Below are 25,396 nucleotides of genomic sequence, written 5' to 3'. Positions count from 1 at the left end.
AAGGCCTTGTGTCCACAGATATTTATTCAGAATCATATCATGGAATGGCAATGAGCAATAAATACGTGTATAACCCAAACATGGAAACCTTCCTTTTATATTCAGCTAGTAGGACTGAATATGTTAAGTTTACTTAAATCTGCAGTTTGAAAAGAAGGGCAAAGGCTCCATGAAAGACAGATGTAGATCATAGAGCAGTTTTTGAGGTGACTTGCTGTTTGTGCCAAAAGCAAAATACTAAAGGAGCTGTAAAATCACTAATAGCATCAAAAGCTATATAGTAGCTGCCATGATAATATCACCAATCACACAAAAAATAGCCTGATCCTACATTATAAGGATTCTGCTGTGACTGTTGAGAAGAAAATAGAAGAAGAATCAGAATTTGTTGGTGGAGAACTTTGTAGAGATCCCAGGAACCAGGGTGAACAGGTAAAGTACAAAAAACAACTGATGCCAACTCAGTAGCAGGTAACAGAGAAACATATACTTGCCATGCAAAACAAATTTTAAGACTCATCTACACAAAAACACATAGGGGCTCTTTTATCAACATTGGGCAAATTTGCACATGGGCTGTTACCTATAGCAACCAATTACTGATTAGCTTTTTAAAGCCAGCTGCAAGAAGAACAATGAATGCAGCAATCTGATTGGTTGCTACAGCTAACAGACCATGGGCAAAATCGCCCAGTGTTGATAAATGAGACCCATTGACCTCAGCTTGGCCATAAAATGTCCATACACCTGCCCAAATAAAAAATATGACGCCTGAATTAAAAACCATGGCATGTATACTGTAAGTACCACTTGTATAAAATCTTGTTTGAATCTTATCATACTCCTGCATTTTTATGAAAAATCTTTCCAGGAGCATCAGCCGCATGCTGGCAATATAATGAGAGCCCTGCCACGCTGTTTCATGTTTTATTAATCCAAATACAGTAACCCGATATCAAAAGGTGCTGAAACCATTGCAAGTGCCTAACTGCCTGAAAGTGATTAAATAAAGTGATGCTTATACCACTTGTTTTATGTTTTATATTTGTTGATATGTTATGCTATTACATGTTTATGAAAAAAGGTACAGAAATGAGTCCCATATTTTTACTAAGAGAATAAAGTAACATATGTAAAAAGTACTGCAATCACAGAGACAGAGAAAGTGTGTGCATGAGTGAATGTACGTGTTATAAGAATTAAATGTTATGGTAGGACATGATACACAAGGATATTTCTGACCTTTGACATTGCAGCTGAAGGTAAACTACATCTTAGGAAATGTTGGCAGTTGTAGGTCAAGAACAGCTGAGGGCGCCACTCGTCCCTGGAATTATGCTTGATGAATAGTCCCTTGAATAATGGAGTCTCACCACAAAAGTGTACAAAAAATATCACCGTCATCAGTATTAATACTGAATTATATGCTAATTATATTATATATTTATTAATTAATATATAATAACATATAATAATATTAACTTCACACAAAAAGTATTTTTTGTAAGGTGAATTTCTTTACCCAAATCAGCCAAGTGTGTTCACGCTGGAGACGACACAATGGTTCCTTATGCAAACAGAGGGAGAACTCAACCCCTCCACTAATATAAACCTCTACCCAGTACCCTACATAGTCCCCCTTCCCTGCTCCCCTCTGAAGGGAAGGAAGAGGACCCAAAGAATACTGAAGAGCCAGAAGATGGCGCATATGAGTTCCGCTGCACTTACTCTGCACCTATAGGCGAGTAAAGGATTAGGGGCACTTATAGGTCAAATAGTCGTATTTTTGAGGAGAGCACTCAGAAGCTAATTCACTGCAATACTGCAGGATTGAAGCACCCACACTTTGATTTACTACTGGCAGAGCGTAAGAACAACATCCATTGGGCACTTATAGGTGTTATCACCTATGTGGGGGGAGCAGGGAGGGGGGGACTATGTAGGGCTCTGGGTAGGGGTTTTTATTAGTGGGGGGTTGAGTTCTCCTTCAAAGGAGAACGAAAGGTATAATCACTGGGGTTTGCCAAAATGTTAGGTGCCGCCCAGTGATTATAACTGAATACCTGATACCTGTTAACAGTAAAATACACTGGTCAGGGTATTTCTGTAGAAGCTCATTCGCCACAATCTTTTTCCCCTTCCAGGGTCGGACTGGGGGGCCCTCAACCCTTATGGGGCCCACAGGCCCAGACCTGCTCCCCACTGCTGGCTAAGCCTTTATTCCCTCCTGACCTCCCCACAACTGCATGAAGAAATAACGCGTTGAAGAAGGTACTCCCTGGTAGGGGGGAAAGAAGGAACAGAGGGGGATTGGCGGCTAGGGTTGCCACCTGGCTGGTAAAAATTATGATTGATCCCAATGTTATTGATAGGGAAAAAAGATAAATATATAGGAAGGCCGGAATTTTTTTCCAGAAAAGGTGGCAACCCTATTTGCGGCAGTGGGGGTGGCAATGGGGGGGGGGTTAGGTGTAGGCTCCAGATGTGGCAGACCCAGTAGGCCCAAACTCCCCTAGTCCAACGCTGTCCTCTTCTGTCTTGAGCCTGGGCAGTAGTGATGTGCGCAGGGCCGGAACTAGGGTTAGGCAGAAGAGGCACGTGCCTAGGGTGCAAAGGCAGTCCCCTAGTTCGGACCATTTTGTGCAGAACTTGCGGCATCAGTTCACTCGGCATCAGCGCGCTCTTTGGCACATGCGCACTCTCGCTTCATCGTCTCTTGCGCTGGCTCGCTGCTCTTCTTTGCATGCACACTCACACTTCCTCCTTCTGCGCACTCACTTTCCCTCTTTCTGCGCATGCGCGAGTGGGGTGACGTAATCAGCTGGGTTGCCTAGGGCACCCAGTCGACTTGGCCCGGCACTGGATGTGCATGCCGACCACTAGTGCACCACTTCCGCAGGATGCGGTCCTGTTTATATACTCGTGCGCTAGCATGCCCTGCCCCCATCCGTGACATCACTGCAGGCCTGGGCATAGGGTTGCCACCTGGCGCGTACAAATGATGGTTGATCCCAATGTTTTAATAGGAAAAAATATATATATATCGGAAGGCTGGTATTTTTTCCAGAAAAGGTTGCAAACCTAGCTGGGTAGGTGTTGGTATATAAATGGGGCCGACACAAGGTTAGGGATGGGTGCAGTTTCTTGGGGGGGGGGGGTCAGGGGTGATCCTGGCCCCTCCGCTGCCTTCGCTCTTAAAGTACCAGGAGCAGCATTTTTGCTGCCCCTGGTACCTAGTGGGGCGCTGCCGCCTGAGGCCTCAACTCGCCTCATTGGTGAAGCACCCCTGCGGGGGGTTATTCTGACCTGCACATCGCTACTGGGCAGGCGCATGTGCAGTAATAAAAATGACTTTTTTTCTTATTCCAGAAAGTAGTGGAATTGTGTGAGTATTCTCCTCAGCCTTTCTCTATTGAGAGAATATCTTGGTTAATATTTGTAACAATTACTAGATTTGTTTGATATCCTTACATACAACTGCATCAAACCTGCAGACTGGTACGGGTCTATTAGTATTGCAGCCATTTGTATTTGTACTGCATTCTTTGGGTGGAGTTATTCTTGTTATCTATTATATATGACAATGTGTGTCAGGACATGTTTCCCTTAGTTCATGTTATTCAGCTCTTCGCAAAATATCCTTCTTTTGAAGTACAAATTTGTTTTCAGTCCCCATAATCCTAAAGGGATTTATTGTCGTGCAAATGAGAATTTAAACCCCTTCCAATCCCTCCCCAGTATTATACTCGATATATATTCTGTAAATAATACTCGGGAATATTGGCTGAAACTAGCACATACAATCTGAAAGGATTTGTTTGGTTTTTAATAAAGTTTAGTGGAAAAAAAAGCTCCGGGCCTGGCATCCCTCCTCCCTTCACTGTACCCCCTTCCCTCCCTCTTCTGTTTCAAGCTCTCCTTCTTTCCGTGAGGCTGGGCGGTGAGAGAGGCCTTTGTGTCTGGCTGTGACACAGGAGGAGGAGGTATATGTATGTGTGAGGGAGAAGGGGAGGGGATGTGACTCGGTGCCTTCCTCATCAACTCTTCTAACTCCTCTCCTCCTCCCACCAACAAACTCCCCGTGTGGTGGCTTCCCTTGGGTAGAAGAAAGGAGCTGCTGCTGCTGCCAGGCTGGAGGTTGCCCAAGGGTGCAGAGGTTGGCAGGAGCTGCAGTGACACACACAGGAGTATAGCAGTGCCAAGCTGTAGCCTTCACAGGGCCTCATTCTGGGAGGGGAAGTCTATGGAAGCAGGCAGCTGCATGCCCCATCCAAGCTGATAGTTAATATTTGTATTTACTTACCTGGAGACTGTGCTCTCTGATTTGTAGGAGAGGAGCCGCATCCTATGTCAGAAGCTAAGACGGGGAAAGAAGATTCTCTCTCTGGGAATAAGAGAAGAGGCTGAGGAGAGTGTTCTGTGAGAAATTGGCTCAGCACAATCCTCCCTGCTTTCTGGAAGAAGAAAAGAAATTTATTGTCTGAAGGTTAATCAACCTATATATCTTCTTTAACCGGATTGGAGACTAACATGCTGTTTAATTCTGGTTATTTATGTGGCGTGCAATGGATTTTTCCTTATTTTCACCTTTAAATGGTGTATTAATGTGTGCGTGGAAGCCCCCTTATAATCCTTTTGCTTCGGGAATGCATTTCACAAATCTTTCGAGAAACTCGGCTTTTTCTCAGTGAGACTTTGTGGAAAAGAAATTTGTTTCTCAGAGGGTATACTGACTCCAGAGGTAATACACCTTCCTTTTAAAACAAGCATTATTTCACAGTGAGGATTGTCACTTGCCGGGCTTTGGATTAGCAGCCCAGATCACATTCATTGTGAAATCGGATTATAGCCAGAGAAATTGGATCTTATGGTATTTTTGCCTGTTCCATTTGCCCCATCATTGTCCCAGTCCTACTGGAAATTTCAAGATATGGCTTCACATCATACCTTTATTTTACTGATCCTTGGCTTACATTCCACCTTCTTATTGGCCACTGCCTCTGGTAAGTGAATACATCTGGTTGACTTTTGTGCTCATTTGTCAACCTTCCCAAGTTTTGCATTTATATATTTTTTTATATGTCAGTTACAGTGTTTCAGTACTGTTAAGTATTAAAATTGTGTTTAGTTTTATGACAGTTTTTTTGCACAAAATTCTTTTAGATACGTGCTTGCATAAATGTATAATCTATCGACGTTTTTTTTATTTTTAGTATTACAATGATTTTATGTGGAAGAAGCTATTTAAACACTTAGGCCATTGGCACATGTATTGCTTTTCAGATTTAAGATGATTAAATTGGGTCCATGACGCCTCCCGATGCTCCCATTGACTGGAATAAGAAGCATGCATGACCAAAGGGGATGAACGCTTTCCTGCAGGAAAATGCTCTGGTTACACCTTAAATTTCATGCGTTTTCCCGATAAGTCAATAGGCGCTGGGTGAGGTGGTCATAGGCGCTTTTATGCTGCCTGAAAAACTTTGCATATGCCATTGGCCTTGGGTTTTTTTTCAGAAACATGTGTTACATGGTGCAAGGTGTCAATTGAAGTGTCAGTAAATGGGTACTTCAACAGATCTGCAGAAATATCCAGATAGATGGTGATGTGCCACCTTCTAAAGACATTAGTCTTTTATGTGGTAGGTCATTCCTTGTTAACAAGATAGAAAAGTGTTACCATGTCTGTAATGGTACCTATATTATGATCTACCCTTTGGGAGTTTCATAATTAAAGGTTTGTGATCTGTAGATGGTTATAAAAAATAGTGTACATAGAGACATATGAAATCTTTTGTTATCTATGAGGCTGTCATTGCAAAAAATAATAGTGATTTATGTATAAATATAGTTACATTGATTATCCAAAAAAAAATGTATCAAATTCACAAAACGATATGTTTCTTTAAATACAATTCTGTAAAATGTACCACATATTTTTAATGGACAGTACAGCATATATTGTGCTGTATGTAACTTTGTAATGGACTATTGTATGACCTGGCTATTGCTGTCATTAGACAAGCCATTATTTTGCAGGTCAAATATGAATTAGATTGATTTTTTTGTACACTCATCGTACAGTGGGTGTTTCTGCATGTCATGCTTGAAACAACCATCTTGAACAGTGCCGGCACCATACCCTATGTTAAATTTCTTAATTTTGCTTTTCCTATGACAATGGCAGAAGAGTCTTTAATAGATTCTTGAATTGTGAATCAAATATAAAATATAACTTATTCATATTTTATGAAGGTATCTTCTATTGACAGTAATCTACCAATGTATGCTATGTGTGTGTGAAACCCAAAACCATGATTATGCAGCTTTTGCCTTTCCATTTCCTAAGGATAGTCATAGTTTTACAGGAATTTAGTCTTATCTTTACCTTTATCAGTCGATCTGCTGTGTCTCCAGACTGAGAGCTTAAAGAGAATGTCCTCCCTAAAATATACCATGGCATTTAGCCACCACATGCTGATTTTGCTTTTGAACATTAGAAGAGGAGTCATTCTGTTAAAAAAAATATATGAGCTTATGCATTCTTGTATTTTCCTCTATGGTATTTAGTGTATCATGTTAATTAGCCTACAACATTTCCAAGCTTTGTCTCTTTGTGTAATGGGAAGAAATGTAAAACTTTTATGTAACACACACTGTTTTCTTGGCAACATAAATCCTAAAACAAAAAGAAGATGGCAATTTCGCAGTAGGAAAAAAGACGTATAAAAGGTGGTAGCCTTCAGATTTGTGGCAGTAGTGAAGTAGTGGTGATAAAGCATAGCATAGCTTACCACATTGGATGAAACAGAGATCAACATTTTCACATGGGAGTTATGTTTGTGCTCTAGTGGTGATCTCTTTGTGACCAGTGACAGTTGAGGACTGGTTTTGCCCAAAGAAGGCTAGTAAAGCCAAATAATTCTGTTAAAGGGGTGGTTCATCTGTATGTTAACTTTTAGTATGTTATAGAATAATTAAGTCTAACTTTTCAAATGGTCTTCATTATTTATTTCTTGTAGTTTTTTAATTATTTGCCATCTTCTTCTGACTCTTTCCAGCTTTCATATGGGGGTCACTGACCCCATCTAAAAATCTAATGTTAATGCTACAAATGTATTGTTATTGCTACTTTTTATTACTCATCTTTCTGTTCAGGCTTCTCCTATTCATATTCTAGTCTCTTATTCAAGTCAATGCATGGTTGGTAGGGTAATTAAGACCCTGGCAACCAGATTGATACGGGAGAGCTGCTGAATAAAAAGCTAAATAACTCAAAAACTGCAAATAATAAAAAAAATCAAAACCAATTGCAAATGATCTCAGAATATCACTTTCTTCATCATACTGAAAGTCAACTGAAAAGTGAACAATCCCTTAAGCCATTTTTAGAGTACTCTAGTAAATCCAGTAAAATTGCGCAGCCTATGGGCCAAAAAGTTGAATGTTGCATGATTTGCACATCCATGTGAATGGGCCATTAAGACTAATCTGCACTTTCATTTTTTGGGCATATAGCTCTTAGGGAAAGTGGGAGGGAGAAGCAGAACCTGATACTTCAGGTCTGCCAATGTGCCGTTGGGAGGCATCGACAGATCGGATATTCTTTTGTCTGACTCCCTGGTTTTGATCCTTGGCTTCACAGACTGTTTTCATTAGACAGAGACACAGGGATCATCCAATAAAGGTGCATCCTCATCTATTGTCTGTTCTTCCAAGTCTTGAGCTTCATTCTGTAGAATCAGCAAGGTAAACTTTCCCACATTAAGGCTAATGCCAGACAAGGCTGATTTTCAGATAAACACAGGCAGAGAATCCCCTACGTGGCATCAGCCTTTCCATGTGTCTACACCTGAATCCATTGCCTCAGCCCAGGTGTAGGCATGCAGAGTGGATTTTGGCATGGAAGCATGTGAGTATGTATTTTGGTGCCAAAATCTACTCTGTGTGGCATTAGCCTAAAGTACTTAGGCAAACCTCAAAAAGCCAGGCTAGCTGCTATTATCATATTGTCAATAGTCTTCCTCAACAGCACCCATTCCTTAAGGGCTAGTCCACACGGGGAGATAGCCCTGCGTTTGCGGTCGCGGCGACAAAGCGCCGCACCAGTCGCCGCGACCGGCGCAGGCGACAGTTTTGTATGGGCGCCTATGTAAAAACGCCTGTGCTAACCACACGAGGCGATGCGCTTTTCAACAGTCGCCTGAAAAAGCCTGGCGAGGCATTTTCAGGCGACTGTTGAAAAGCGCATCGCCTCGTGTGGTTAGCACAGGCGTTTTTACATAGGCGCCCATACAAAACTGTCGCCTGCGCCGGTCGCGGCGACTGGCGCGGCGCTTTGTCGCCGCGACCGCAAACGCAAGGCTATCTCCCCGTGTGGAATAGCCCTAAACAGTGAGCAAGTTTGCACAAGCGCAGTAACACATAGCAACCAGTCAGAGTTACTTTCATTATCCTTTCAGCAATTGAACAAAGTCAGCCTAGAAACTGGGGCTCCACTCACTAAGGAAGAAAAAGAGTCATCAGCAGGAATTACGGTGCTTGTGAATTATTATTAAAAACCTGTCCTGGTCCATGTAGTAATTTGTTCATCTGATGCTTAGATGATTACTATTGAATTATATATCTTAGGGTCTCTCAAAGGGGTTGTTCACCTTCCAAACACTTTTTTCAGTTCAGTTGTTTTCAGGTTGTTCCCCAGAAATAAAGACTTTTTTCATTATTTATTTTTTTACTGTTTTTCCAAAATCTAAGTTTAAAGTTTAATGTTCTTGACTCTAGTGTTTCAGTCTGTCAGCTCAGTAATTCAGGAGCAAATTCTGAACTGCTACAATTTTGCAACATTTAGTTGATACAATTAGTTGATACATTTCTCATCAGCATCTCTGGATTATTAGCAACTATTGTATCAATTCTAACAGCTGCCTGTAATGAAACCCAGAGATTCTGCTCAGCAGGGACAAAGATAAGAAATGTATCAACTAAATGTATCTATTTAGAACAGTTTACAGGGTCGGCGACCCCCCCCCCTTGCCAGGGCTGCTTCAGAAGGTGAAAAATTACACTTTACACGGTGACACATAGAAAATAGAAAGTCATTGGAAAAGTCGTTATTTCAGGTGATCTATCTGAAAACAACTAGTTGTTTGAAGGTGAACTACCCCTTTAGTATATTCCTGTATAGTAACCAATATATTTTAAGGGGTTCTGCATAATATTGTTACCAAAACAATTTATTAACAAATCAATTGAAAATTTAGGCAAAAAAAAAATCAGTCTTAAACATATTATAAAAAAAATCTCCAGGTATTTCATTTGTTTATAAATTGTATTTGTTAAAACTCCTGTAAGTTTTACAGTTTTCTTTTACATATCAAACTATATGGATAGTTGTGCCTACATCAAAACTTATAGCATCTTGCACTGAATGACCCATCTGCAGAATAATGGGTTAATTATAATCCTAAAGGTGGCCATACACGGGCAGATAAAGCTGCCGATATCGGTCGTTTGGACCGATTTGACAGCTTATCTGCCCGTGTATGGGGGCTTCCGACGGGTCTTCCCGATCGATATCTGGCCACGAGATCGATCGGGAAGGTTGGATTTTTAACCGACCGACCCGTCGGAGCCCCTTGGCGCATCGTAATTCGATTGTTCGGCCATACGGCCGAACGTTCGAATTACCCCCGATATAGCCATGACGTTAGTGGCATATCAGGGAAAGATCCTTTGGATCTTTGAGTCTATGGCCACCTTAACATTGAACGTGCAAATCCCAAATGGATCAAAGTGATTATTTTCATGTCTAATTCTTTAATCTTTGTATAGTATCAGTCCGTCAGAACAGGCTACAGATAATGAAAGAATGATAAACAAGGTTTGTCTACCCCTATCTTTTAGGGTAAGGGCACACCTGGCGATTCTGGGAGATTGGTAACTACCTCTTGTTTGTAGCTGTAGGTAACAAGAGCGATCTAGTTTTTTCCTTTAAAGGAACAGTAGCATCAAAAAAATTAAAGTTTTTAAAGTAATACAAATATAATGCAGTTTTGCCCTGCACTCGGAAAACTGGTGTTTTTGCTTTAGAAACACTACTAAATGTTTATATAAATAAGCTGCTGTGTAGCAATGGGGGCAGCAATTCAAAGGAGAAAAGGCTCAGGTTACACACCAGATAGCAGATATGCTCTGTAGAACACAATGGTGTTACCTGTTATCCACTATTTAGCCTGTGCCATATAGCCTCGGAGGTGAACGAAGGGGGAACGCCCTCTGAAACGTTGTGTGACGCAATAAACACACCAGGGGTAGGACCCTGGTTTAATTCGCCCTGTGTGCCAGCCTGTTTTAACTTCATATTGGATTGTTGGGAGTGCCGTCTCCCTTATGCACCAGCGGAAATCATTTGAAGGGCCTCAGTGTGCACGTGACCTCTCTACACTGTATGATTTCAGCCTAGACACTGGTCTGCAAAGCGTTTGTATTAGGGATGCACCAAATTAATATTTTTTGGATTTGCATGAATATGGAATTCTCCACAAAAGATTAGTCAGAATCAGGTCCCAAATCCAAACACTAATTTAAATATATAAAATTTGAGAAAAATGTAAAAATGGCACCAGTTGGCCTAGTTTGTATATTCTTCCCCTCTTTGTGTGGGTTTCCTAAGAGTACTCAGGTTTCCTCCCACACACCAAAAAAACATACAAAAAAATGTTCCTAATAAAACTAACCCCAGTGTGCTGGTTGTGATGGGGAGCTTATATTGTAATCTCTGGACTGATGTGAATGATGAATGATCACTGTAAAGTACTGTAAAAATATTTGGTGCTATACAAATAAAGGATCCCCCTCCTATGGGTGCATTTCGGTATGCAAATCCAAGACTGTAATGGAAAACCATTCTTAGCACTTGGCTTACAGCTGATGTTCATAGCTGTCAAATGCTTGATTGGTTAACGTGAAAACTAAAAATAGACCCACCAGTGTTGTGTACATCAAACTTGTCCAACTGTGGATTTCCTATTATTCCACTATTGCAGTTCACCAGATGGAATACAACAAGCCAAATTATTCCCAACCTAATTGATCAACTTTTTTTTTTTTTAATCTGAATGTATTGTGTGTTTTGTAGATACATAAAAGCCCAGGTAGTGAACTGTGTCATGGAGTGCAAAAGTTCCACAAGTCCAAAAAAAAAATCATTATGTATCCATTGCCTTCATTATTGGTTAAAAAATACCAATATTACAATGCAGTATGGCCAACCTTATCTAGGTATTTCATTATATTTGCACTGTGCTGATCGGTATAATTTCTGACCTGAAAAGGACTATGCTTGAATTGTTCACCTTCTACCTTTCCTATTCAATTAGCTCTGGGGAGTAGCTATCTGTAGATTATTGAATGTCTCTTGGAACATTACAGGAATTCCCACAACAGTAGACTTATTTCCAGGCATTATAGGGCAATTTATTGCTAATCTAATATGTTGTCTATCTCTGACCCTAAGGCAAGAACTTGCATTGGTATCCCACCTTCTGTATTTTCCAAACAATGTTGCACCTGCATGTATTTAGGAATTGTTTTGCAGTGTCTGAATAGTGCTAGATCAGGGGTGTCCAAAAGGTAAATCTGGATCTACCATAGACCTTTAGTTGGTGATCAGTAGATCTCAATACACTGTCAACAAACAAGATGACTAAATTACCCTTCTGTTTTATTCTTTTCATTCAGATATTTATTCTGTTAAGGCTACATAAGAAAGATGTTTTTGAAATACAAATTTTCTTAAATCAATATAATATTTAAGTAATATTTTCCATGGAACAGAATACTAACAGTGATGTTATGGATTTAGATCATAATGGGACAACATCACTAAAAGTAGACCCCTGCCTGAGATACTTTTCTATATCCTAATGTGGCTCACCGTCTGTCATATATATATTTGATCAGTGGCCACCCTGATAGCCCTACTAGTCACTAACTGATCAGGAATTTTCGATATGCATCCTGCCAAGATATATTTTATGATTAATTTATGGCTCTTCTGTCGTTTTCCTACCAAGTGCCATTAGCAATCGATCCATTTGTTTCTGTCCTTGTCCTTGTTCCCTTACTGCTACACGTTTCTATCATAATTTCTTTCCTCTGTTATTCCCCTCCTTTTCCTCTTTTAATCCCTTCCTCTTATTTGGTTATAAACAGGGAATAACAGATCTGGCTTTTTGCTAAGGGTTAATGGCATGACACCAAATGATCTTGTCCTTGTATTTTTTTTGTTACAAAGATGATCTGAATATACAGTATTCCTTACAATGATATTGTTATCTTGGATAATTTTTGCCTTCAGATGCAGTAAATATCTGGATAATGTGCAACAGTCTCTCAGCCTGTCGGGAAATAAGAACTGGCCTAGATAAGCAGAGCTGTTAATCTCCATGAGAACAAACTGAGGCGTGTGAAGGACATTCATCTTCAGAACCAGCACTATAACAATAGATAAATAATGTTTTTCACAAAGAGGAAATACAAAACTTACCTTGCAGAGTAGACTTCTTATAAAGGGATTAACACATTTTTTATAAGGCATTTATTAGCAAACAATAACAGGTTCTTTTCCCCAATTTCCGCTTAAATTTTTTTGGCTGTTATGCCTAAAAAATTTGCTTTAAGACATATACTTCACCTAAAGATGGTAATACTTGTGGTTTGCACATCACTCTGGGGAAAAGATACTGATAGAAGTGAGTAAATTTCCCCCACTTGGTCAGACTGAAGTGTCATTTGATACAGTAAAAATATATTTTTATATGACACATGGCAATAACCAAATACAGATCTGTATAGGTTAGTTTGCTAGTCTTTACCACAATGCTACCACTGGCATCAGTTGCTACCACAGGTTGATGCTGCACAGCACACTCTAATATGTGACAGGTTGAAGGCATTCGTATAATAATATGTCTCTGAATGTTAAAGGAATCTGTATTTGTAGGACAGGTACCCGTTGTTATATAGGTGGTGGAATCTGATTTTTTAGAAAATATTACTTTACTGGACCTCGAGATAGTAAAAAATTGATCAAGCATTAGAGCTATATTATTTTATCCAGGCTCTATTACATGTATGGAGTCAACAGTATTATCCGGAGTGCATGGGATCTGGGGGTTTTCTGGATAAGGAGTCTTTCTGTAATTTGGATCTCTATACCTTAAGTCTGCTAAGGTAAACATTACATAAATAACTTGTTGAGTACAATGTACTGTTTTATTATTATAGATAAATCGGAAATAATGAACAAATAATTGGAATTATTACAGTTTCTTAAAATGCAGTCTGTGAGAGATGGCCATCCTATAATTCAGAGCTTTCTGGATAACGGATTTCCGTATTAGGGATCCCATACTTGTACTGTTAGTAGCCCTAAACACATACATAGGAATACTGTAATTTTGGTAGTAGCGAGACAAATACTCATCAAGTTCAAACTTTCTGTTTAAATGAAATCTGCCTGACTGCAAGATAAAGCTGAGGAAAGCAAAAACAGCACTCACATCTCTTTATAAGGCTTTACTGGTGGTACATCAGAGTTTATTCTATTGTACTCTTATATTCATGCATATATGGCCCCTTTGATACTGTACAAATTGTTTATAGTCTCTGTATACTGTGTGTTTTGAGCACCAATGACTAAACTTGCCCTGCATATTCTAGATAGGGCTTTACAAGTGTCACTTTTAAAGGAATAGTTCAGTGTGAAAATAAAAACTGGGTTAACAGATAGGCTGTGCAAAATAAAAAATGTTTCTAATATAGTTAGTTAGCCAAAAATGTAATATATAAAGGCTGGAGTGAACAGATGTCTAATAAAACAGCCAGAATCCAACTTCCTGCTTTTCAGCTCTATAACTCTGAGTTAGTCAGCGACTTGAAGGGGGGCCACATGGTACATTTCTGTTCAGTGAGTTTGTAATTGATCCTCAGCATTCAGCTCAGATTGAAAAGCAACAGATATGACCCATGTGGCCCCCCCTCAAGTCTCTGATTGGTTACTGCCTGGTAGCCAGGGTAACCAGTCAGTGTAAACCAAGAGAGCTGAAAAGCAAGAAATAGTGTCCTGACTGACTTGTTATACATCAAATCACTCCAGCCTTTATACATTACATTTTTGGCTAACTAACTATATTAGAAACATGTTTTATTTTGCACAGACTATCTATTTACCCAGTTTTTATTTTTACACTGAACAATTCCTTTAATTCAGGGCAATACCTTGGCTTTCTCCTGCTAAATGGCATTGCTTACATTACAGTAAGTCAGATAAGCCATTTGCTCTAAGCTTTACTACTACTGACTTCAGCTGTGATATATTAGGGTTTGCTCTATGTGCATGCCTATGCCTGCCCCAGCATCTAAACACTCTAACTTGCTCCTCACTACAAGGAGACTGCCATGTATTATTTTTTTCAGTGGGTTTTCTCAGCAGAGACATATAATGCAGAAAGTTGTACGGACTCTGCTGTGTATTTTAGTACAAGTATAGAATTCATTATCCAGGAAGCCCCAAATTACAGAAGGGCCATCTCCCATAGACTCCATTTTATCCAAATAATCCAAATTTTTATAAATGATTTCCCTTTTCTTTGTATTTATAAAACAGTACCTTGTACTTGATCCGTAATAAGATATAATGAATCCCTATTGGAAGCAAAACCAGTTTAGTTAATTTAATGTTACATGATTTTCTAGTAGACTTAAGGTACAAAGATCCAATTTACGGAAAGATTAATTATCCAGAAAACTCCTGGTCCAAGCATTCTGCATAAAAGCTCCCTTATCTGTATTAATTTTGCTTTAATACTTACATGACGTCCATGATTTATTTTTGAGATCCTGTCGATTGCAATTACACCTGGCAGTTGGATGGGCTAATCTGGTTTATTGGCAGCCAGTTCCCATGCTAGAGTAGGGAAAGTGAAAACTCAAAAGACCAGCTGCAAATTGTTTTAGATTACTCTCACCTTCAAATAGCTAGCAATCTAAGCATGAACTTGTCCTTTATACAACAGATGTAACATGGAGGTTGAGTCGGGACAGAGAAGCTGTCCCAATGATGCTAATATAATATCAGATTTGATAGTTCAAGTATTGTACATAAAAATATTAGCAAATACCCACCCCCTCCTTATATTCAATGTGGATCTCTGATGTTTACATACAGAATTTTTTGTTAGGAAAATGTACAGTATACGTAACCTATAAGTGAACACACAAACAGCTCTTTAAAAAGAAAAAAAAAACCTCACAAAACCTGCTTTTGCTACTGTGGTTTATAAAATATAATTATCTTCTCCTTTAATGCAGTCATAGATTTTGGGTGGAGGAGGCACTTGAAGGGAACATTCTGCGCTATTAGACTGGCTGCTGTGTGAACAGAATACCAATTCTGAGAGAATAAAATGCTCTGTAAAACTATATATTGTGGATACATTCCTTGTCAAAGGTTTCCTATCATATTTTGAATATTTTGCTCAGTTAAAAATATTTACTCACAACAAATGTGCCTAGTTCCAGTTTTTCAGTGGCTGCAGAAGAATGCCTGGTACTGCTTTATTTGTAACACCTTCCTGCTCTCCTCTATGTTTTCCCAGACTGTGTGTGAGATGCCAGTATAATAAGGCTTAAAGGAGCAGTTCAGTGTAAAAATAAAAACTGGGTAAATAGATAGGCTGTGAAAAATAAAAAATGTTTCTAATATAGTTAGTTAGCCAAAAATGTAATTTATAAAGGCTGGAGTGAACATATATCTAACATAATAGCTAGAATCCAACTTCTTCATGCTTTTCATGGGGAGATTAGTCGCATGGTGACTAATCACCTCTTCTGCGGGGCGACAATCCCCCTGAACTGCCTTCCCCCTGCCTTCCATGTGCTATAATGAGAAAATGCCAGTGACAATGCACTCGCGGTGCTTTGAAATTTCCTTGTGAGGCAACTTCGGAAATTGAACCGCCGCGAGTGCATTGGCACTGGCGTTTTCTCATTATATCTGGCGGAAGGCAGTTCGGGGAGATTGTCGCCCCGCAGAAGAGGCGATTAGTCGCCAGGCAACTAAATTTCCCCGAATCTGTTTGTGTGCTAGCTCTCTAACTCTGAGCTAGTTAGTGATTTGAAGGGGGGCCACAAGGGTTAGAAATGTTCAGTGAGTTTGCAATTGTTCCTCAGCATTCAGCTCAGATTCAAAAGCAGCAGTAATGACCCATTGTGGCCCCCCTCAAGTCACTGATTGGTTACTGCCTGGTAACCAATCTGTGGAATTCAAGAGAGCTGCAAATCAAGAAGTTGTGTTCTGGCTATTATGTTAGACATCCAGTCACTCCAGCCTTTATACATTACATTTTTGCCTAACTAAATATATTGGAAACATTTTTTATTTTGCACAGCCTATCGATTTACCCAGTTTTTATTTTTATACTGAACAATTCCTTTAAAGGGATACTGACACTTCCAGTCATCCTCAAAACCTAATTTCCTGAGGATGACACTTTTTGTCCACTCAAGTAAACAGTCATTTAGTCACACGGCATTTCTGCACTCAGGCTTCATGCATCAAAGCACTGCACAGTGAGTTTTATTGCAGACTTATACAGCATTTTACATTGTTTAGGCGAGTGTGAATAAAAATTATAAAGCCCACAGTCTCACCCCCCCCTGTGTGTCCTGATTTGTAGAACTTGGAAATTGTTGTGCCTACTTTTTCTCCCTGTCACCTCATATCTTGGGTGACTTCTTGTCAGACACAACAATTAAGCTGCGCAGGGTTGTGTTTGTGTACACTAAAATGTCTAGACACCTGTGTGTCAGTTTGTGTATTTGCTTTAAAGTTTCTAATGTTACCCTTCTTCCTGGATTCTGAGCCTTATTTCCCCCTGTTGTTAGATCAACATAACCTAAACCATAAGGGAATTTCAGTAATAACAACACATGAAAGCATTAACACATGGTGTATACCTTCAAGCTTATTTTATGTCCTTTTGCTAAATGGTTTAAACATTTCCTCCTAATAATTTATGAACAGCAATTGCAACCTAATCACGCAAAAAAAGTTCCAGTTTTTGGTGTACCAATAAACAAACCTCCACTGGCAACCTCTTCCCCTGCCACAAGCTTGCACGAGCACTTCAATTAGAAGATGACGAAAAAGAGCAACTGAGATTCAAACGCTACAGAGGAAGCAGACCCTTCTCCTCCGAGCTCCCCGGAAACTGCGGGGTCTGCTTCCTCTATAGTTACACCACTGCTTCTCAGCTAACTTCTGGGCACGGACCCCGCAACCAACAAATTATTGCTCTGTACAGCTACAATCTTATTGTTACCGATACTTTTTATTATTTATACTCTCCTGTTTATATTCCAATCTCTTATTCAAACCACTGCCAGGTCGCTAGGATAAATAAGACCCAAGCAACCAGATAGCTGCTGAAATATCAAACTGGGAAGCTACTGAACAGAAAGGATAAATAACATATAAACTATACTAAAAGAAAACCAGTTGCTAATTGTCTCAGGATATCAATGTCTACATCATTCTAAAAGTTAATTTATAATGTATAGATTAATTTATAGACTACCCCTTTAAGTATTTTGTTCTAAGTTTGTACCAGTGCAATAACCTAAAGCAATAATCAGGCTTATATTTATCTAAATGTACAGGACCAATAAAAGCTATTGCTGATTGAGTACCATGATAATTTGATGATGTGGCCCCTTCCACGATGATCAAAGTGGAAAATCTTTATAGTGTATTCATTGGGGCATAAGATATGTATGTTTTATCAGGAGAAACAGCTGAAAAAAGGCTTATTATGCTCAAATACATCCAGTAAAGCAGTATTAATATTGCATAGTATTAATTATGCACACAAACACACAAAGTGATCTTTATTTGATAGACAGGGAGTTGTCAGTGATGATTCAGCTTTTCATATGCTTTAGCAATTACTGTAAATAAAGGTGGATTTCTTTGAAAAATATTCTACGTTGTGTGGATATCAGTTATAATTTTAATTTGGTCATTCACAGAATATCTATTTTTTCTGAAGCTCTATCCAAAGGAAAATGTATAGTAGTGAATTGGGATCCTTTCTGAATGTGCAGCCTTCACACAATGGAGAATCCGTAGCGAGGGGCAACTGCATTGTGCAGAATGAGTGCACATCTTATGCAGAGGTTTTTCAGTGTGGGGAAGGCCGGCAATAAACTTGTTTCCGAGCTTTGTTCGGTTTTCTTCATTTGTTTTCATTTGCTAGAATTGCCTTTTCAGAGCCAGCAGACCAAATTAATATTGCGATCAATAGAGCTGCAAGGTGAAAAGATGGATTTATCTACTCTGCAGTATCCGGGGCTGCAGCTGTATTGATTCATATAAATGGCCTGCAATGGTAGAAAAGAGCAAATGTGTATCGCAAAAATAATTCAGTTCACATCCAGTCTTGCTGATTGAAAATTATAGTGTCTAAAATTTTAAAAACATTGTATCCTTTTAGCAAAGGAAACCTATTTTTGCTTGTTGGTGACAGGATTCAGTAAGTTGTGTCAGTCTATGTACATGACATGTATTTATTTACCAAATGAGAAACAATGAGTTGGGCAGTGAGTAAGTTATATACTATTACAGACTCACTACTGTGGCTTTTACAGCCCCCTGACCCCATATATATAATAGTGATATGCGGGTTGAGGAAAAACTCGAACCTCAGCTGGCTTGTCCATTTCATTATATAGACTCGCCCCGCCGATGACATCACAAAAGGCAAAGCGATTTCACAACATCTCTCAAAAAAACACATCATAAATATCGTAAGTATTATTTTGTGAGTGACGTGTGCCAGATTTTCTCCTGGTTTAAATTTGCTGTGGATTTAGTCAGTATAGAATGTACACCATGAAAAAATTACGTATCGGGGAAATTAACATGGAGGAGGCAACATCTAACGCCAGTTCACCAGCTTGAACCTGGAGAAAACTCAAAATAGGATTCCTGTAGTTATATATCAAATTGAAAAGTATTTATATGGTATAATTCTATATTTAACACATGTTGCTAATGGATAATGGCAGAAACTGAATCCTCCATAAAAGGTTTGTATTCCTTTTTTTTTTTTTTGGAAGTTAGGGAGAGACAGGACCCTGTCAGGCAATAAAAAAAGGACTGGTTAGCTGCGATATGCACTTTACACTATAAGTTTTATCCCTTGCTATATATACAGCACAGCTATTCCATTGGAAAAAGAGAAACATAATTTACCCCCTAACAGTGCTCTTTCACAAGGTCAGAAAAAGCCCTAAAAGTAAGTGTTTTTGTCCAGAATTCAGTTTGAGATTCGGCCCTTTTCAGCAGGATTCAGATTCGGCTGAATCCAAGTGCCTGGCCAAACCGGATCCAAAGACTAGGGTGCTAAAGTGTTTGAATAGTATAATCTGCCTTTTGAAGTATGGTAGGACATTCTTTTTAAACAGGTAATTGGAATGTAGTATGGCTTTCTTTAAAACAATACAGATTGTGTATGTATTAAAAAGTGGAAATAATATCAGTTATTTATCCTTATATTTTTTTATACTGCAAAAGGAAAAAACAAACTGAAAATTAAAAATAAAAAATACAAATCTACCCACTATCAGTAGCATCAAGGGGAGCAATGCTACATTTTTCTTAAAAAGTCTAGCTGAATTGCATATTCAAGCACCAAATTGTAAGCCAGATAATACTGTAGGCACAGATGGCTTGTGGGTGGGTCATGGGCATACACCTACATGCCATACACTATACTATACATGTGGTGCTATACTTAAAGAAAGCCCTGTATATAACTCCAGGTCAAGGCAGGTGCTTTGTCAAAGAATCCCTTACGCCAGTGCGAGCTGTCACTTAAAACCCATCATCATCATTATTTATGATGTCCCAACAAGCTATGCAGGTCCTTTACATTATGCTCACATGTCACTCCTATACTGGAGTGCAAATAGGCACAATCAATGCAAATATATGGCATTTCAAACGACTTTGTGGCTACTTTTTAGAAAAAGCTTTTTTTTATATAGTATATTTTTCATAGCAGATATAACTATTTAAAGGTGCAATACAGATTTTTGTGATATACTGAATAATTAGTATTATTAAGTACTTAATATTATTACGTAGTTATTATTAATTAGCATGGCAAACTTTTTTGTAAAAAAAATTTTTTTTTCCTTTATTTCAAGCTGATTGCTGAATGGACACTTCTTGATAGTTCTGCTTTAGCAGAACCCTTCCGGTAAAAATGCACTTCTCTCATGAAAACCATGGGAAATTTTCATCAAGGAACAAAATCTAAATATTAAATTACATAGATATTGACTCTGCAAAAGCATAAATAATGCGCATTCACAAACCACTAGTAAGATGCCCCATGATCAGCAAAGTGCTCAAAGTGCTTAGGGCAGACATTACATATTGGGCTGCATGCTGCGTCTGCATCCGACAATCGTGTCACGTTAGATCAACGCTGCGACTTCATCAGACATTTCTCTCTTACCTTGTTTCTGTCACATGCGACTTTTCACAGGCATTTTGTCACAGCTCGTCGGATCGCGCCGTAAACGTCCATGTAGTCCTACCCTAATAAATGTGCCCCGTAGTGTTTCATTGCACCTCTGAGTGTGATTTGAACCACATTTTCAGTGCAGCTCAATGGTCAGTGCAGCTAGAATGTGCAGTGCCCATAGCATATTTGTACAAGCATAGGCCAAAGCCACCCCTTTTGCAACCTACCTTATTTTGCTTGTTTTTATCCTCAGTGCAAGCATATTCCAAACCCAGGCATTTGCAACCTATTTAATTTCTGCTCATTTTTCTCCATAGGAACATGCAGTAGCCCAGCTGCCTAAAGCCCTCCCTTGGCATTTCTAGGTAACTGTAGCCCATAAAATGTGTTCTGGCAGATTGTAGCTGGGAATTCAGACCATTTAAGCTCAGCCGAAAAGCAATGATCACGCTGTTCTTAGAAATTCCTGAAAGCCAGTGATGTAATTGCTGCTTCCATCCTTTGTGAGCCTCGGCCTACACATACTTTTTCTTTTATCCAGGAGGATTAAAGTCATGTTTGGCTCATATCACTCTTTAAACCCTATATGTCATTTGTATATAAATATTCATACCTGTAATGTTAATCTTGAAAAACTGTGGAGACAAATATGTGAGTAAAAAAAAATGTCCTGCGTAGGAAAATCTTACATGCCCAGACACGAGTAACAGTTGTGGCTTCTATTGAGGTCAGTAAAAAAATTGTGTAGTGGGAGGTAGCCGTAACAGTTACGTATTTTCCAGTTCATGTAAAGGGGGCTTCCAACTTTTTAAACAGCCAAAGCATTTTGGTGAAAAAAGTTGATATTACTGCTATTTGTTGCAAGAAAAGTACTGTGAATTTTCCTGGCACTAGAGTGTGATGGAACAAAATCTCCTCCTGTGTGGCATTGCAATAAATATTATGTGGTAGCCAAACCGCAACCCTCCCTACAAATTTTCCTAGAAACAACACTATAAATGGAAAATATGAAAATTATTCAATGTGCATTTCTGCATATTTGCATTTTTAGTGTGGTTATATTTTTTTTTCTGCTGATCTAAAGGTATGAATTCAAATGTGTAGATAAAGTTTGCTTCAGTGTAAAAGAAGGTTTTGGGTTGGGTACATGTATATACAATAAAAATAAATAAAAACACAGGTGTTCAGTTTTCTTTAAAGGAGACATTTTATGTAAAAAACGAAAATGTACCAGTGCATTTTACTCAGATATAGAATTGTGCTTAAAAAGTAGTGTTTCAGGCTGATTTATCAAATATTTCTGCAAAAACCCTAATAATGCCTCCCTTCTCTTCTACCTCCTGCTCCCTGAATTCCCAGGCTGTGCAGGGGAGCTGGCGGCTCTCAGCTCACTGCACTGTAGGACAGGAACCAATCAGCAGCTAGCAGGACCTGATAGGGAACTGAAGCATGTCTTTGCTTGTGTGACTGCAGGGCTCTGTGTAATGGAATCTACCTCGGCTTCTCAAGATGGCGTCCAAGATGGCGTCCAAGATGGCGTCCAAGATGGCGACCGCCTACCTCACCACATGGCTCTTGCTGGACACAGGTCTATGACCTCACCTCCCTCCCATTCCGGGATTGGTTGTCGGCGACGGAACGGACGCCGGCGTCAGAATCGGGCGCCGGCGTCAAGGCGTCAGCGTGGGGACGCTGGCGTCTGCGTCTGACGCAAGCGCGTCAAAAATTGGCGCCAACCCTGGGACTATTTAAACTCACTTCCCCTTCCACTCCTTGCCCAACTATAGGTTCCTGTTACTGTGTTCCTGGGTGTTATTTACTATATTGATTACTTGTGTACCGATTCCTGCCTGTCTTACGATTCCGCTTGTCTTCTGCCTGGTCTGACCTTTTTGCCTGTATTTTGACGATTCTTTGGATAAACCTTCTTGTACCTCGAACCTGGTCTGGTCTCCTCTTTGGTCTACACTATTACTGTGCCTTCGGGCCCGTTACAGTATAGTTGGGCCATGGACCCTTTGGAGGAGACTCCAGCTCCACCTGATGTCGGTGGCGCCATCCGCGGTTTGGCTTCCCGCATGCAGTCATACGAAGCCCAGCAGTCGCACTTCGGTCAGGCTCTAGAAGCTATCCTGGACAAGCTGTCGGCATTTTCACCTGTGGCCCCGGTCCCTGTGGCCGTTCCTGCAAGCCCACTCCAATCCTCGGAGCCTCGCATTCCTGCGCCTCCCCTCTACAGCGGCGACCCTGATGCATGCAGAGGTTTCATCAACCAGTGCGAGATCCAGTTCGCCCTGCTGCCAGGTCAGTTTGCATCCGAACAGGCTAAAGTGGGGTACATCATTGCTCGCCTGCAGGGGAAGGCTTTGGAGTGGGCATCACCTTTGTGGGAGAAGAGGGACCCTTTGATTGACGACGCCAGGGCCTTCATCCGTGAACTACGGGTCGTTTTCGATGCCCCTGGTCGAGCTATGTCATCCTCGGCTCGCTTGTTCCAGATCCAGCAAGGCACTCGCTCTGTTCCTGAGTACGCAATCGAGTTCCGCACACTAGTGGCGGAGACCACCTGGAACAATGATGGATACCATGCCGCCTTCTACAACGGCCTAGCCATGCGTATCAAAAACGACCTGGTCTCCCGGGAAATTCCTTCTCGGTGGGAGGATCTGGTGGCGCTGGCCGTAAAGGTTGACACCCGACAGAGGGAATTTCAAGTCGAGCTCAACAGAGAGCGTTCGAAGAAGTATCCCCGGTTCCAATCCACACTGGCTCCCCGCTTCCAGAGACCCCTACTCTTCAACCCGGCTACTGCTTCTCCCTCTCCTACTCCTGCGGCTTCTGCTTCCTCTGCTCCATCTTCTGAGGAACCCATGCAGATAGGACGGGCTCGTCTCTCTGAACAGGAGAAGATACGGAGAAGGGCTGCTGGTCTATGCCTGTATTGTGGGGGTAAATCGCACTTCGCCCATGAGTGTCCGGTGAAGCCGGGAAACGCCAGCACCTAGGTAGGTTTGGGGAGACCTATCTGGGTGGTGTTTGTTATCCTCCCCAACCTTCTATTCAACGCTTTCTTCTTCCGGCACAGATCCAATTCGGTTCCCAGAAAATCCCAGTGCAAGCGTTCCTGGACTCTGGTGCTGCTGGAAATTTTATGGACAGAGGATTTGCTGTTCGTCATGCGGTCCCCCTACAACCCTTGGCTTCTCCTCTGCGAGTATTGGCTATTGATGACCGCCCTCTGTCTTCGGCCATTATCTCTCAAACCACCGCTGAACTTTCTCTAAGAGTGGGCACCATGCATCTGGAGAGATTGGCCTTTCTACTCATTGACTGCCCTTCAACTCCACTCGTTCTGGGGCTCCCCTGGCTGTGCACTCATAACCCAGTCATTGACTGGTCATCCATGCAAATCTCCCGCTGGAGTCCCTATTGCCTTCAGAACTGTTTGCCTGCCGTACCTCTTATCAAAATGTCTTCTGTGTCTTCCAATTTTTCCCTTCCATCCGCCTATCAAGATTTTACCGATGTCTTCAATAAGGGCTCTGCAGAGACTCTTCCTCCTCACCGACCCTATGACTGTCCGATCGAACTTCTTCCTGGTTCCATGCCTCCCCGGGGTCGCACCTATCCTCTCTCCCCCTCTGAGACGGCCGCCATGAAGACCTACATTCAGGAGAATCTCCAAAGAGGCTTCATTCGCCCTTCTTCTTCTCCTGCTGGTGCCGGATTTTTCTTTGTTGAAAAAAAAGACGGAGGTCTGAGACCATGCATCGATTATAGGGGGTTAAACAAGATCACCATTAAAAACCGTTACCCTCTCCCCCTAATCTCCGAACTCTTCGATCAACTAAGAGGGGCCAAGATCTTCACCAAGCTGGATCTTCGGGGTGCCTATAACCTCATTAGAATTCGTAAGGGGGATGAATGGAAGACCGCCTTCAATACCCGAGACGGGCATTACGAATACCTAGTCATGCCCTTTGGACTCTGTAACGCCCCAGCGGTCTTCCAGGAGTTTGTTAATGATATATTCAGAGACTTGTTGGGACAAAGCGTTGTCGTCTATCTGGATGACATTCTTATCTTTTCCAAAGATCTCCACGAGCATCGCTCCCAAGTGAAGGAAGTTCTTCTTCGCCTAAGAAAAAATAGTCTCTTCGCCAAATTTGAAAAGTGCTCCTTTGAAGTATCCTCCATCCCTTTTCTCGGGTACATCATCTCCCAGCAGGGTTTCAAGATGGATCCAGCCAAGGTCTCGGCAATTCTTGATTGGCCCCTCCCCACAAGTGTTAAGGCTATCCAGAGGTTTATTGGCTTTGCCAATTACTACAGACAATTTATTAAAGGTTTTTCTTCCAAGATCTCTCCCATCCTGGCCCTTATCCGCAAGGGGGGTAAACCACAGCACTGGCCTCCTCCAGCCTTGGACGCCTTTGAATCCTTGAAAACTGCCTTTTCTTCTGCACCTATTCTCAGACACCCCGAGCTTCTTCTTCCTTTTTTCCTCGAAGTCGACGCCTCAGATGTGGGAGCTGGAGCTGTCTTATCACAGAGATCATCCTCGGATGGAAAGTTACACCCCTGTGCATTCTTCTCTAAGAAATTTTCTTCCCCCGAGCAGAACTACGATGTGGGGAATCGTGAGTTATTGGCAGTGAAGCTCGCCCTGGAGGAGTGGAGACATTTATTGGAAGGATCCTCCATCCCCGTGACCATCTTTACAGACCATAAAAACCTTGAATTTATCCAATCCCTCAAACGCCTGAATCCCCGACAAGCCAGATGGTCATTGTTCTTTTCCC

At 40.8% G+C, this 25,396-nt stretch overlaps 1 protein-coding gene across 1 annotated transcript in view; it reads left to right on the top strand.

Annotated features, from left to right (window-relative positions):
* The first annotated feature begins 3,860 nt into the window (after positions 1-3,860).
* Positions 3,861-25,396, top strand: part of bmpr2.L (bone morphogenetic protein receptor type II L homeolog) — a 92,678-nt gene continuing 71,142 nt past the window's right edge. Inside the window, exon 1 of the mRNA XM_018236169.2 lies at positions 3,861-5,003. Within this exon, the coding sequence (XP_018091658.1) occupies positions 4,868-5,003 (136 nt within the window). The 5' untranslated portion in view covers positions 3,861-4,867. The remainder of the gene's footprint in view (positions 5,004-25,396) is intronic.

Source organism: Xenopus laevis, chromosome 9_10L, assembly GCF_017654675.1.
Source record: "Xenopus laevis strain J_2021 chromosome 9_10L, Xenopus_laevis_v10.1, whole genome shotgun sequence".
Classification (NCBI taxonomy): Eukaryota; Metazoa; Chordata; class Amphibia; order Anura; family Pipidae; genus Xenopus; species Xenopus laevis.
The sequence above is the reverse complement of the archived record's forward strand: the minus strand, read 5'-3'. Positions and strand labels throughout refer to the sequence as shown.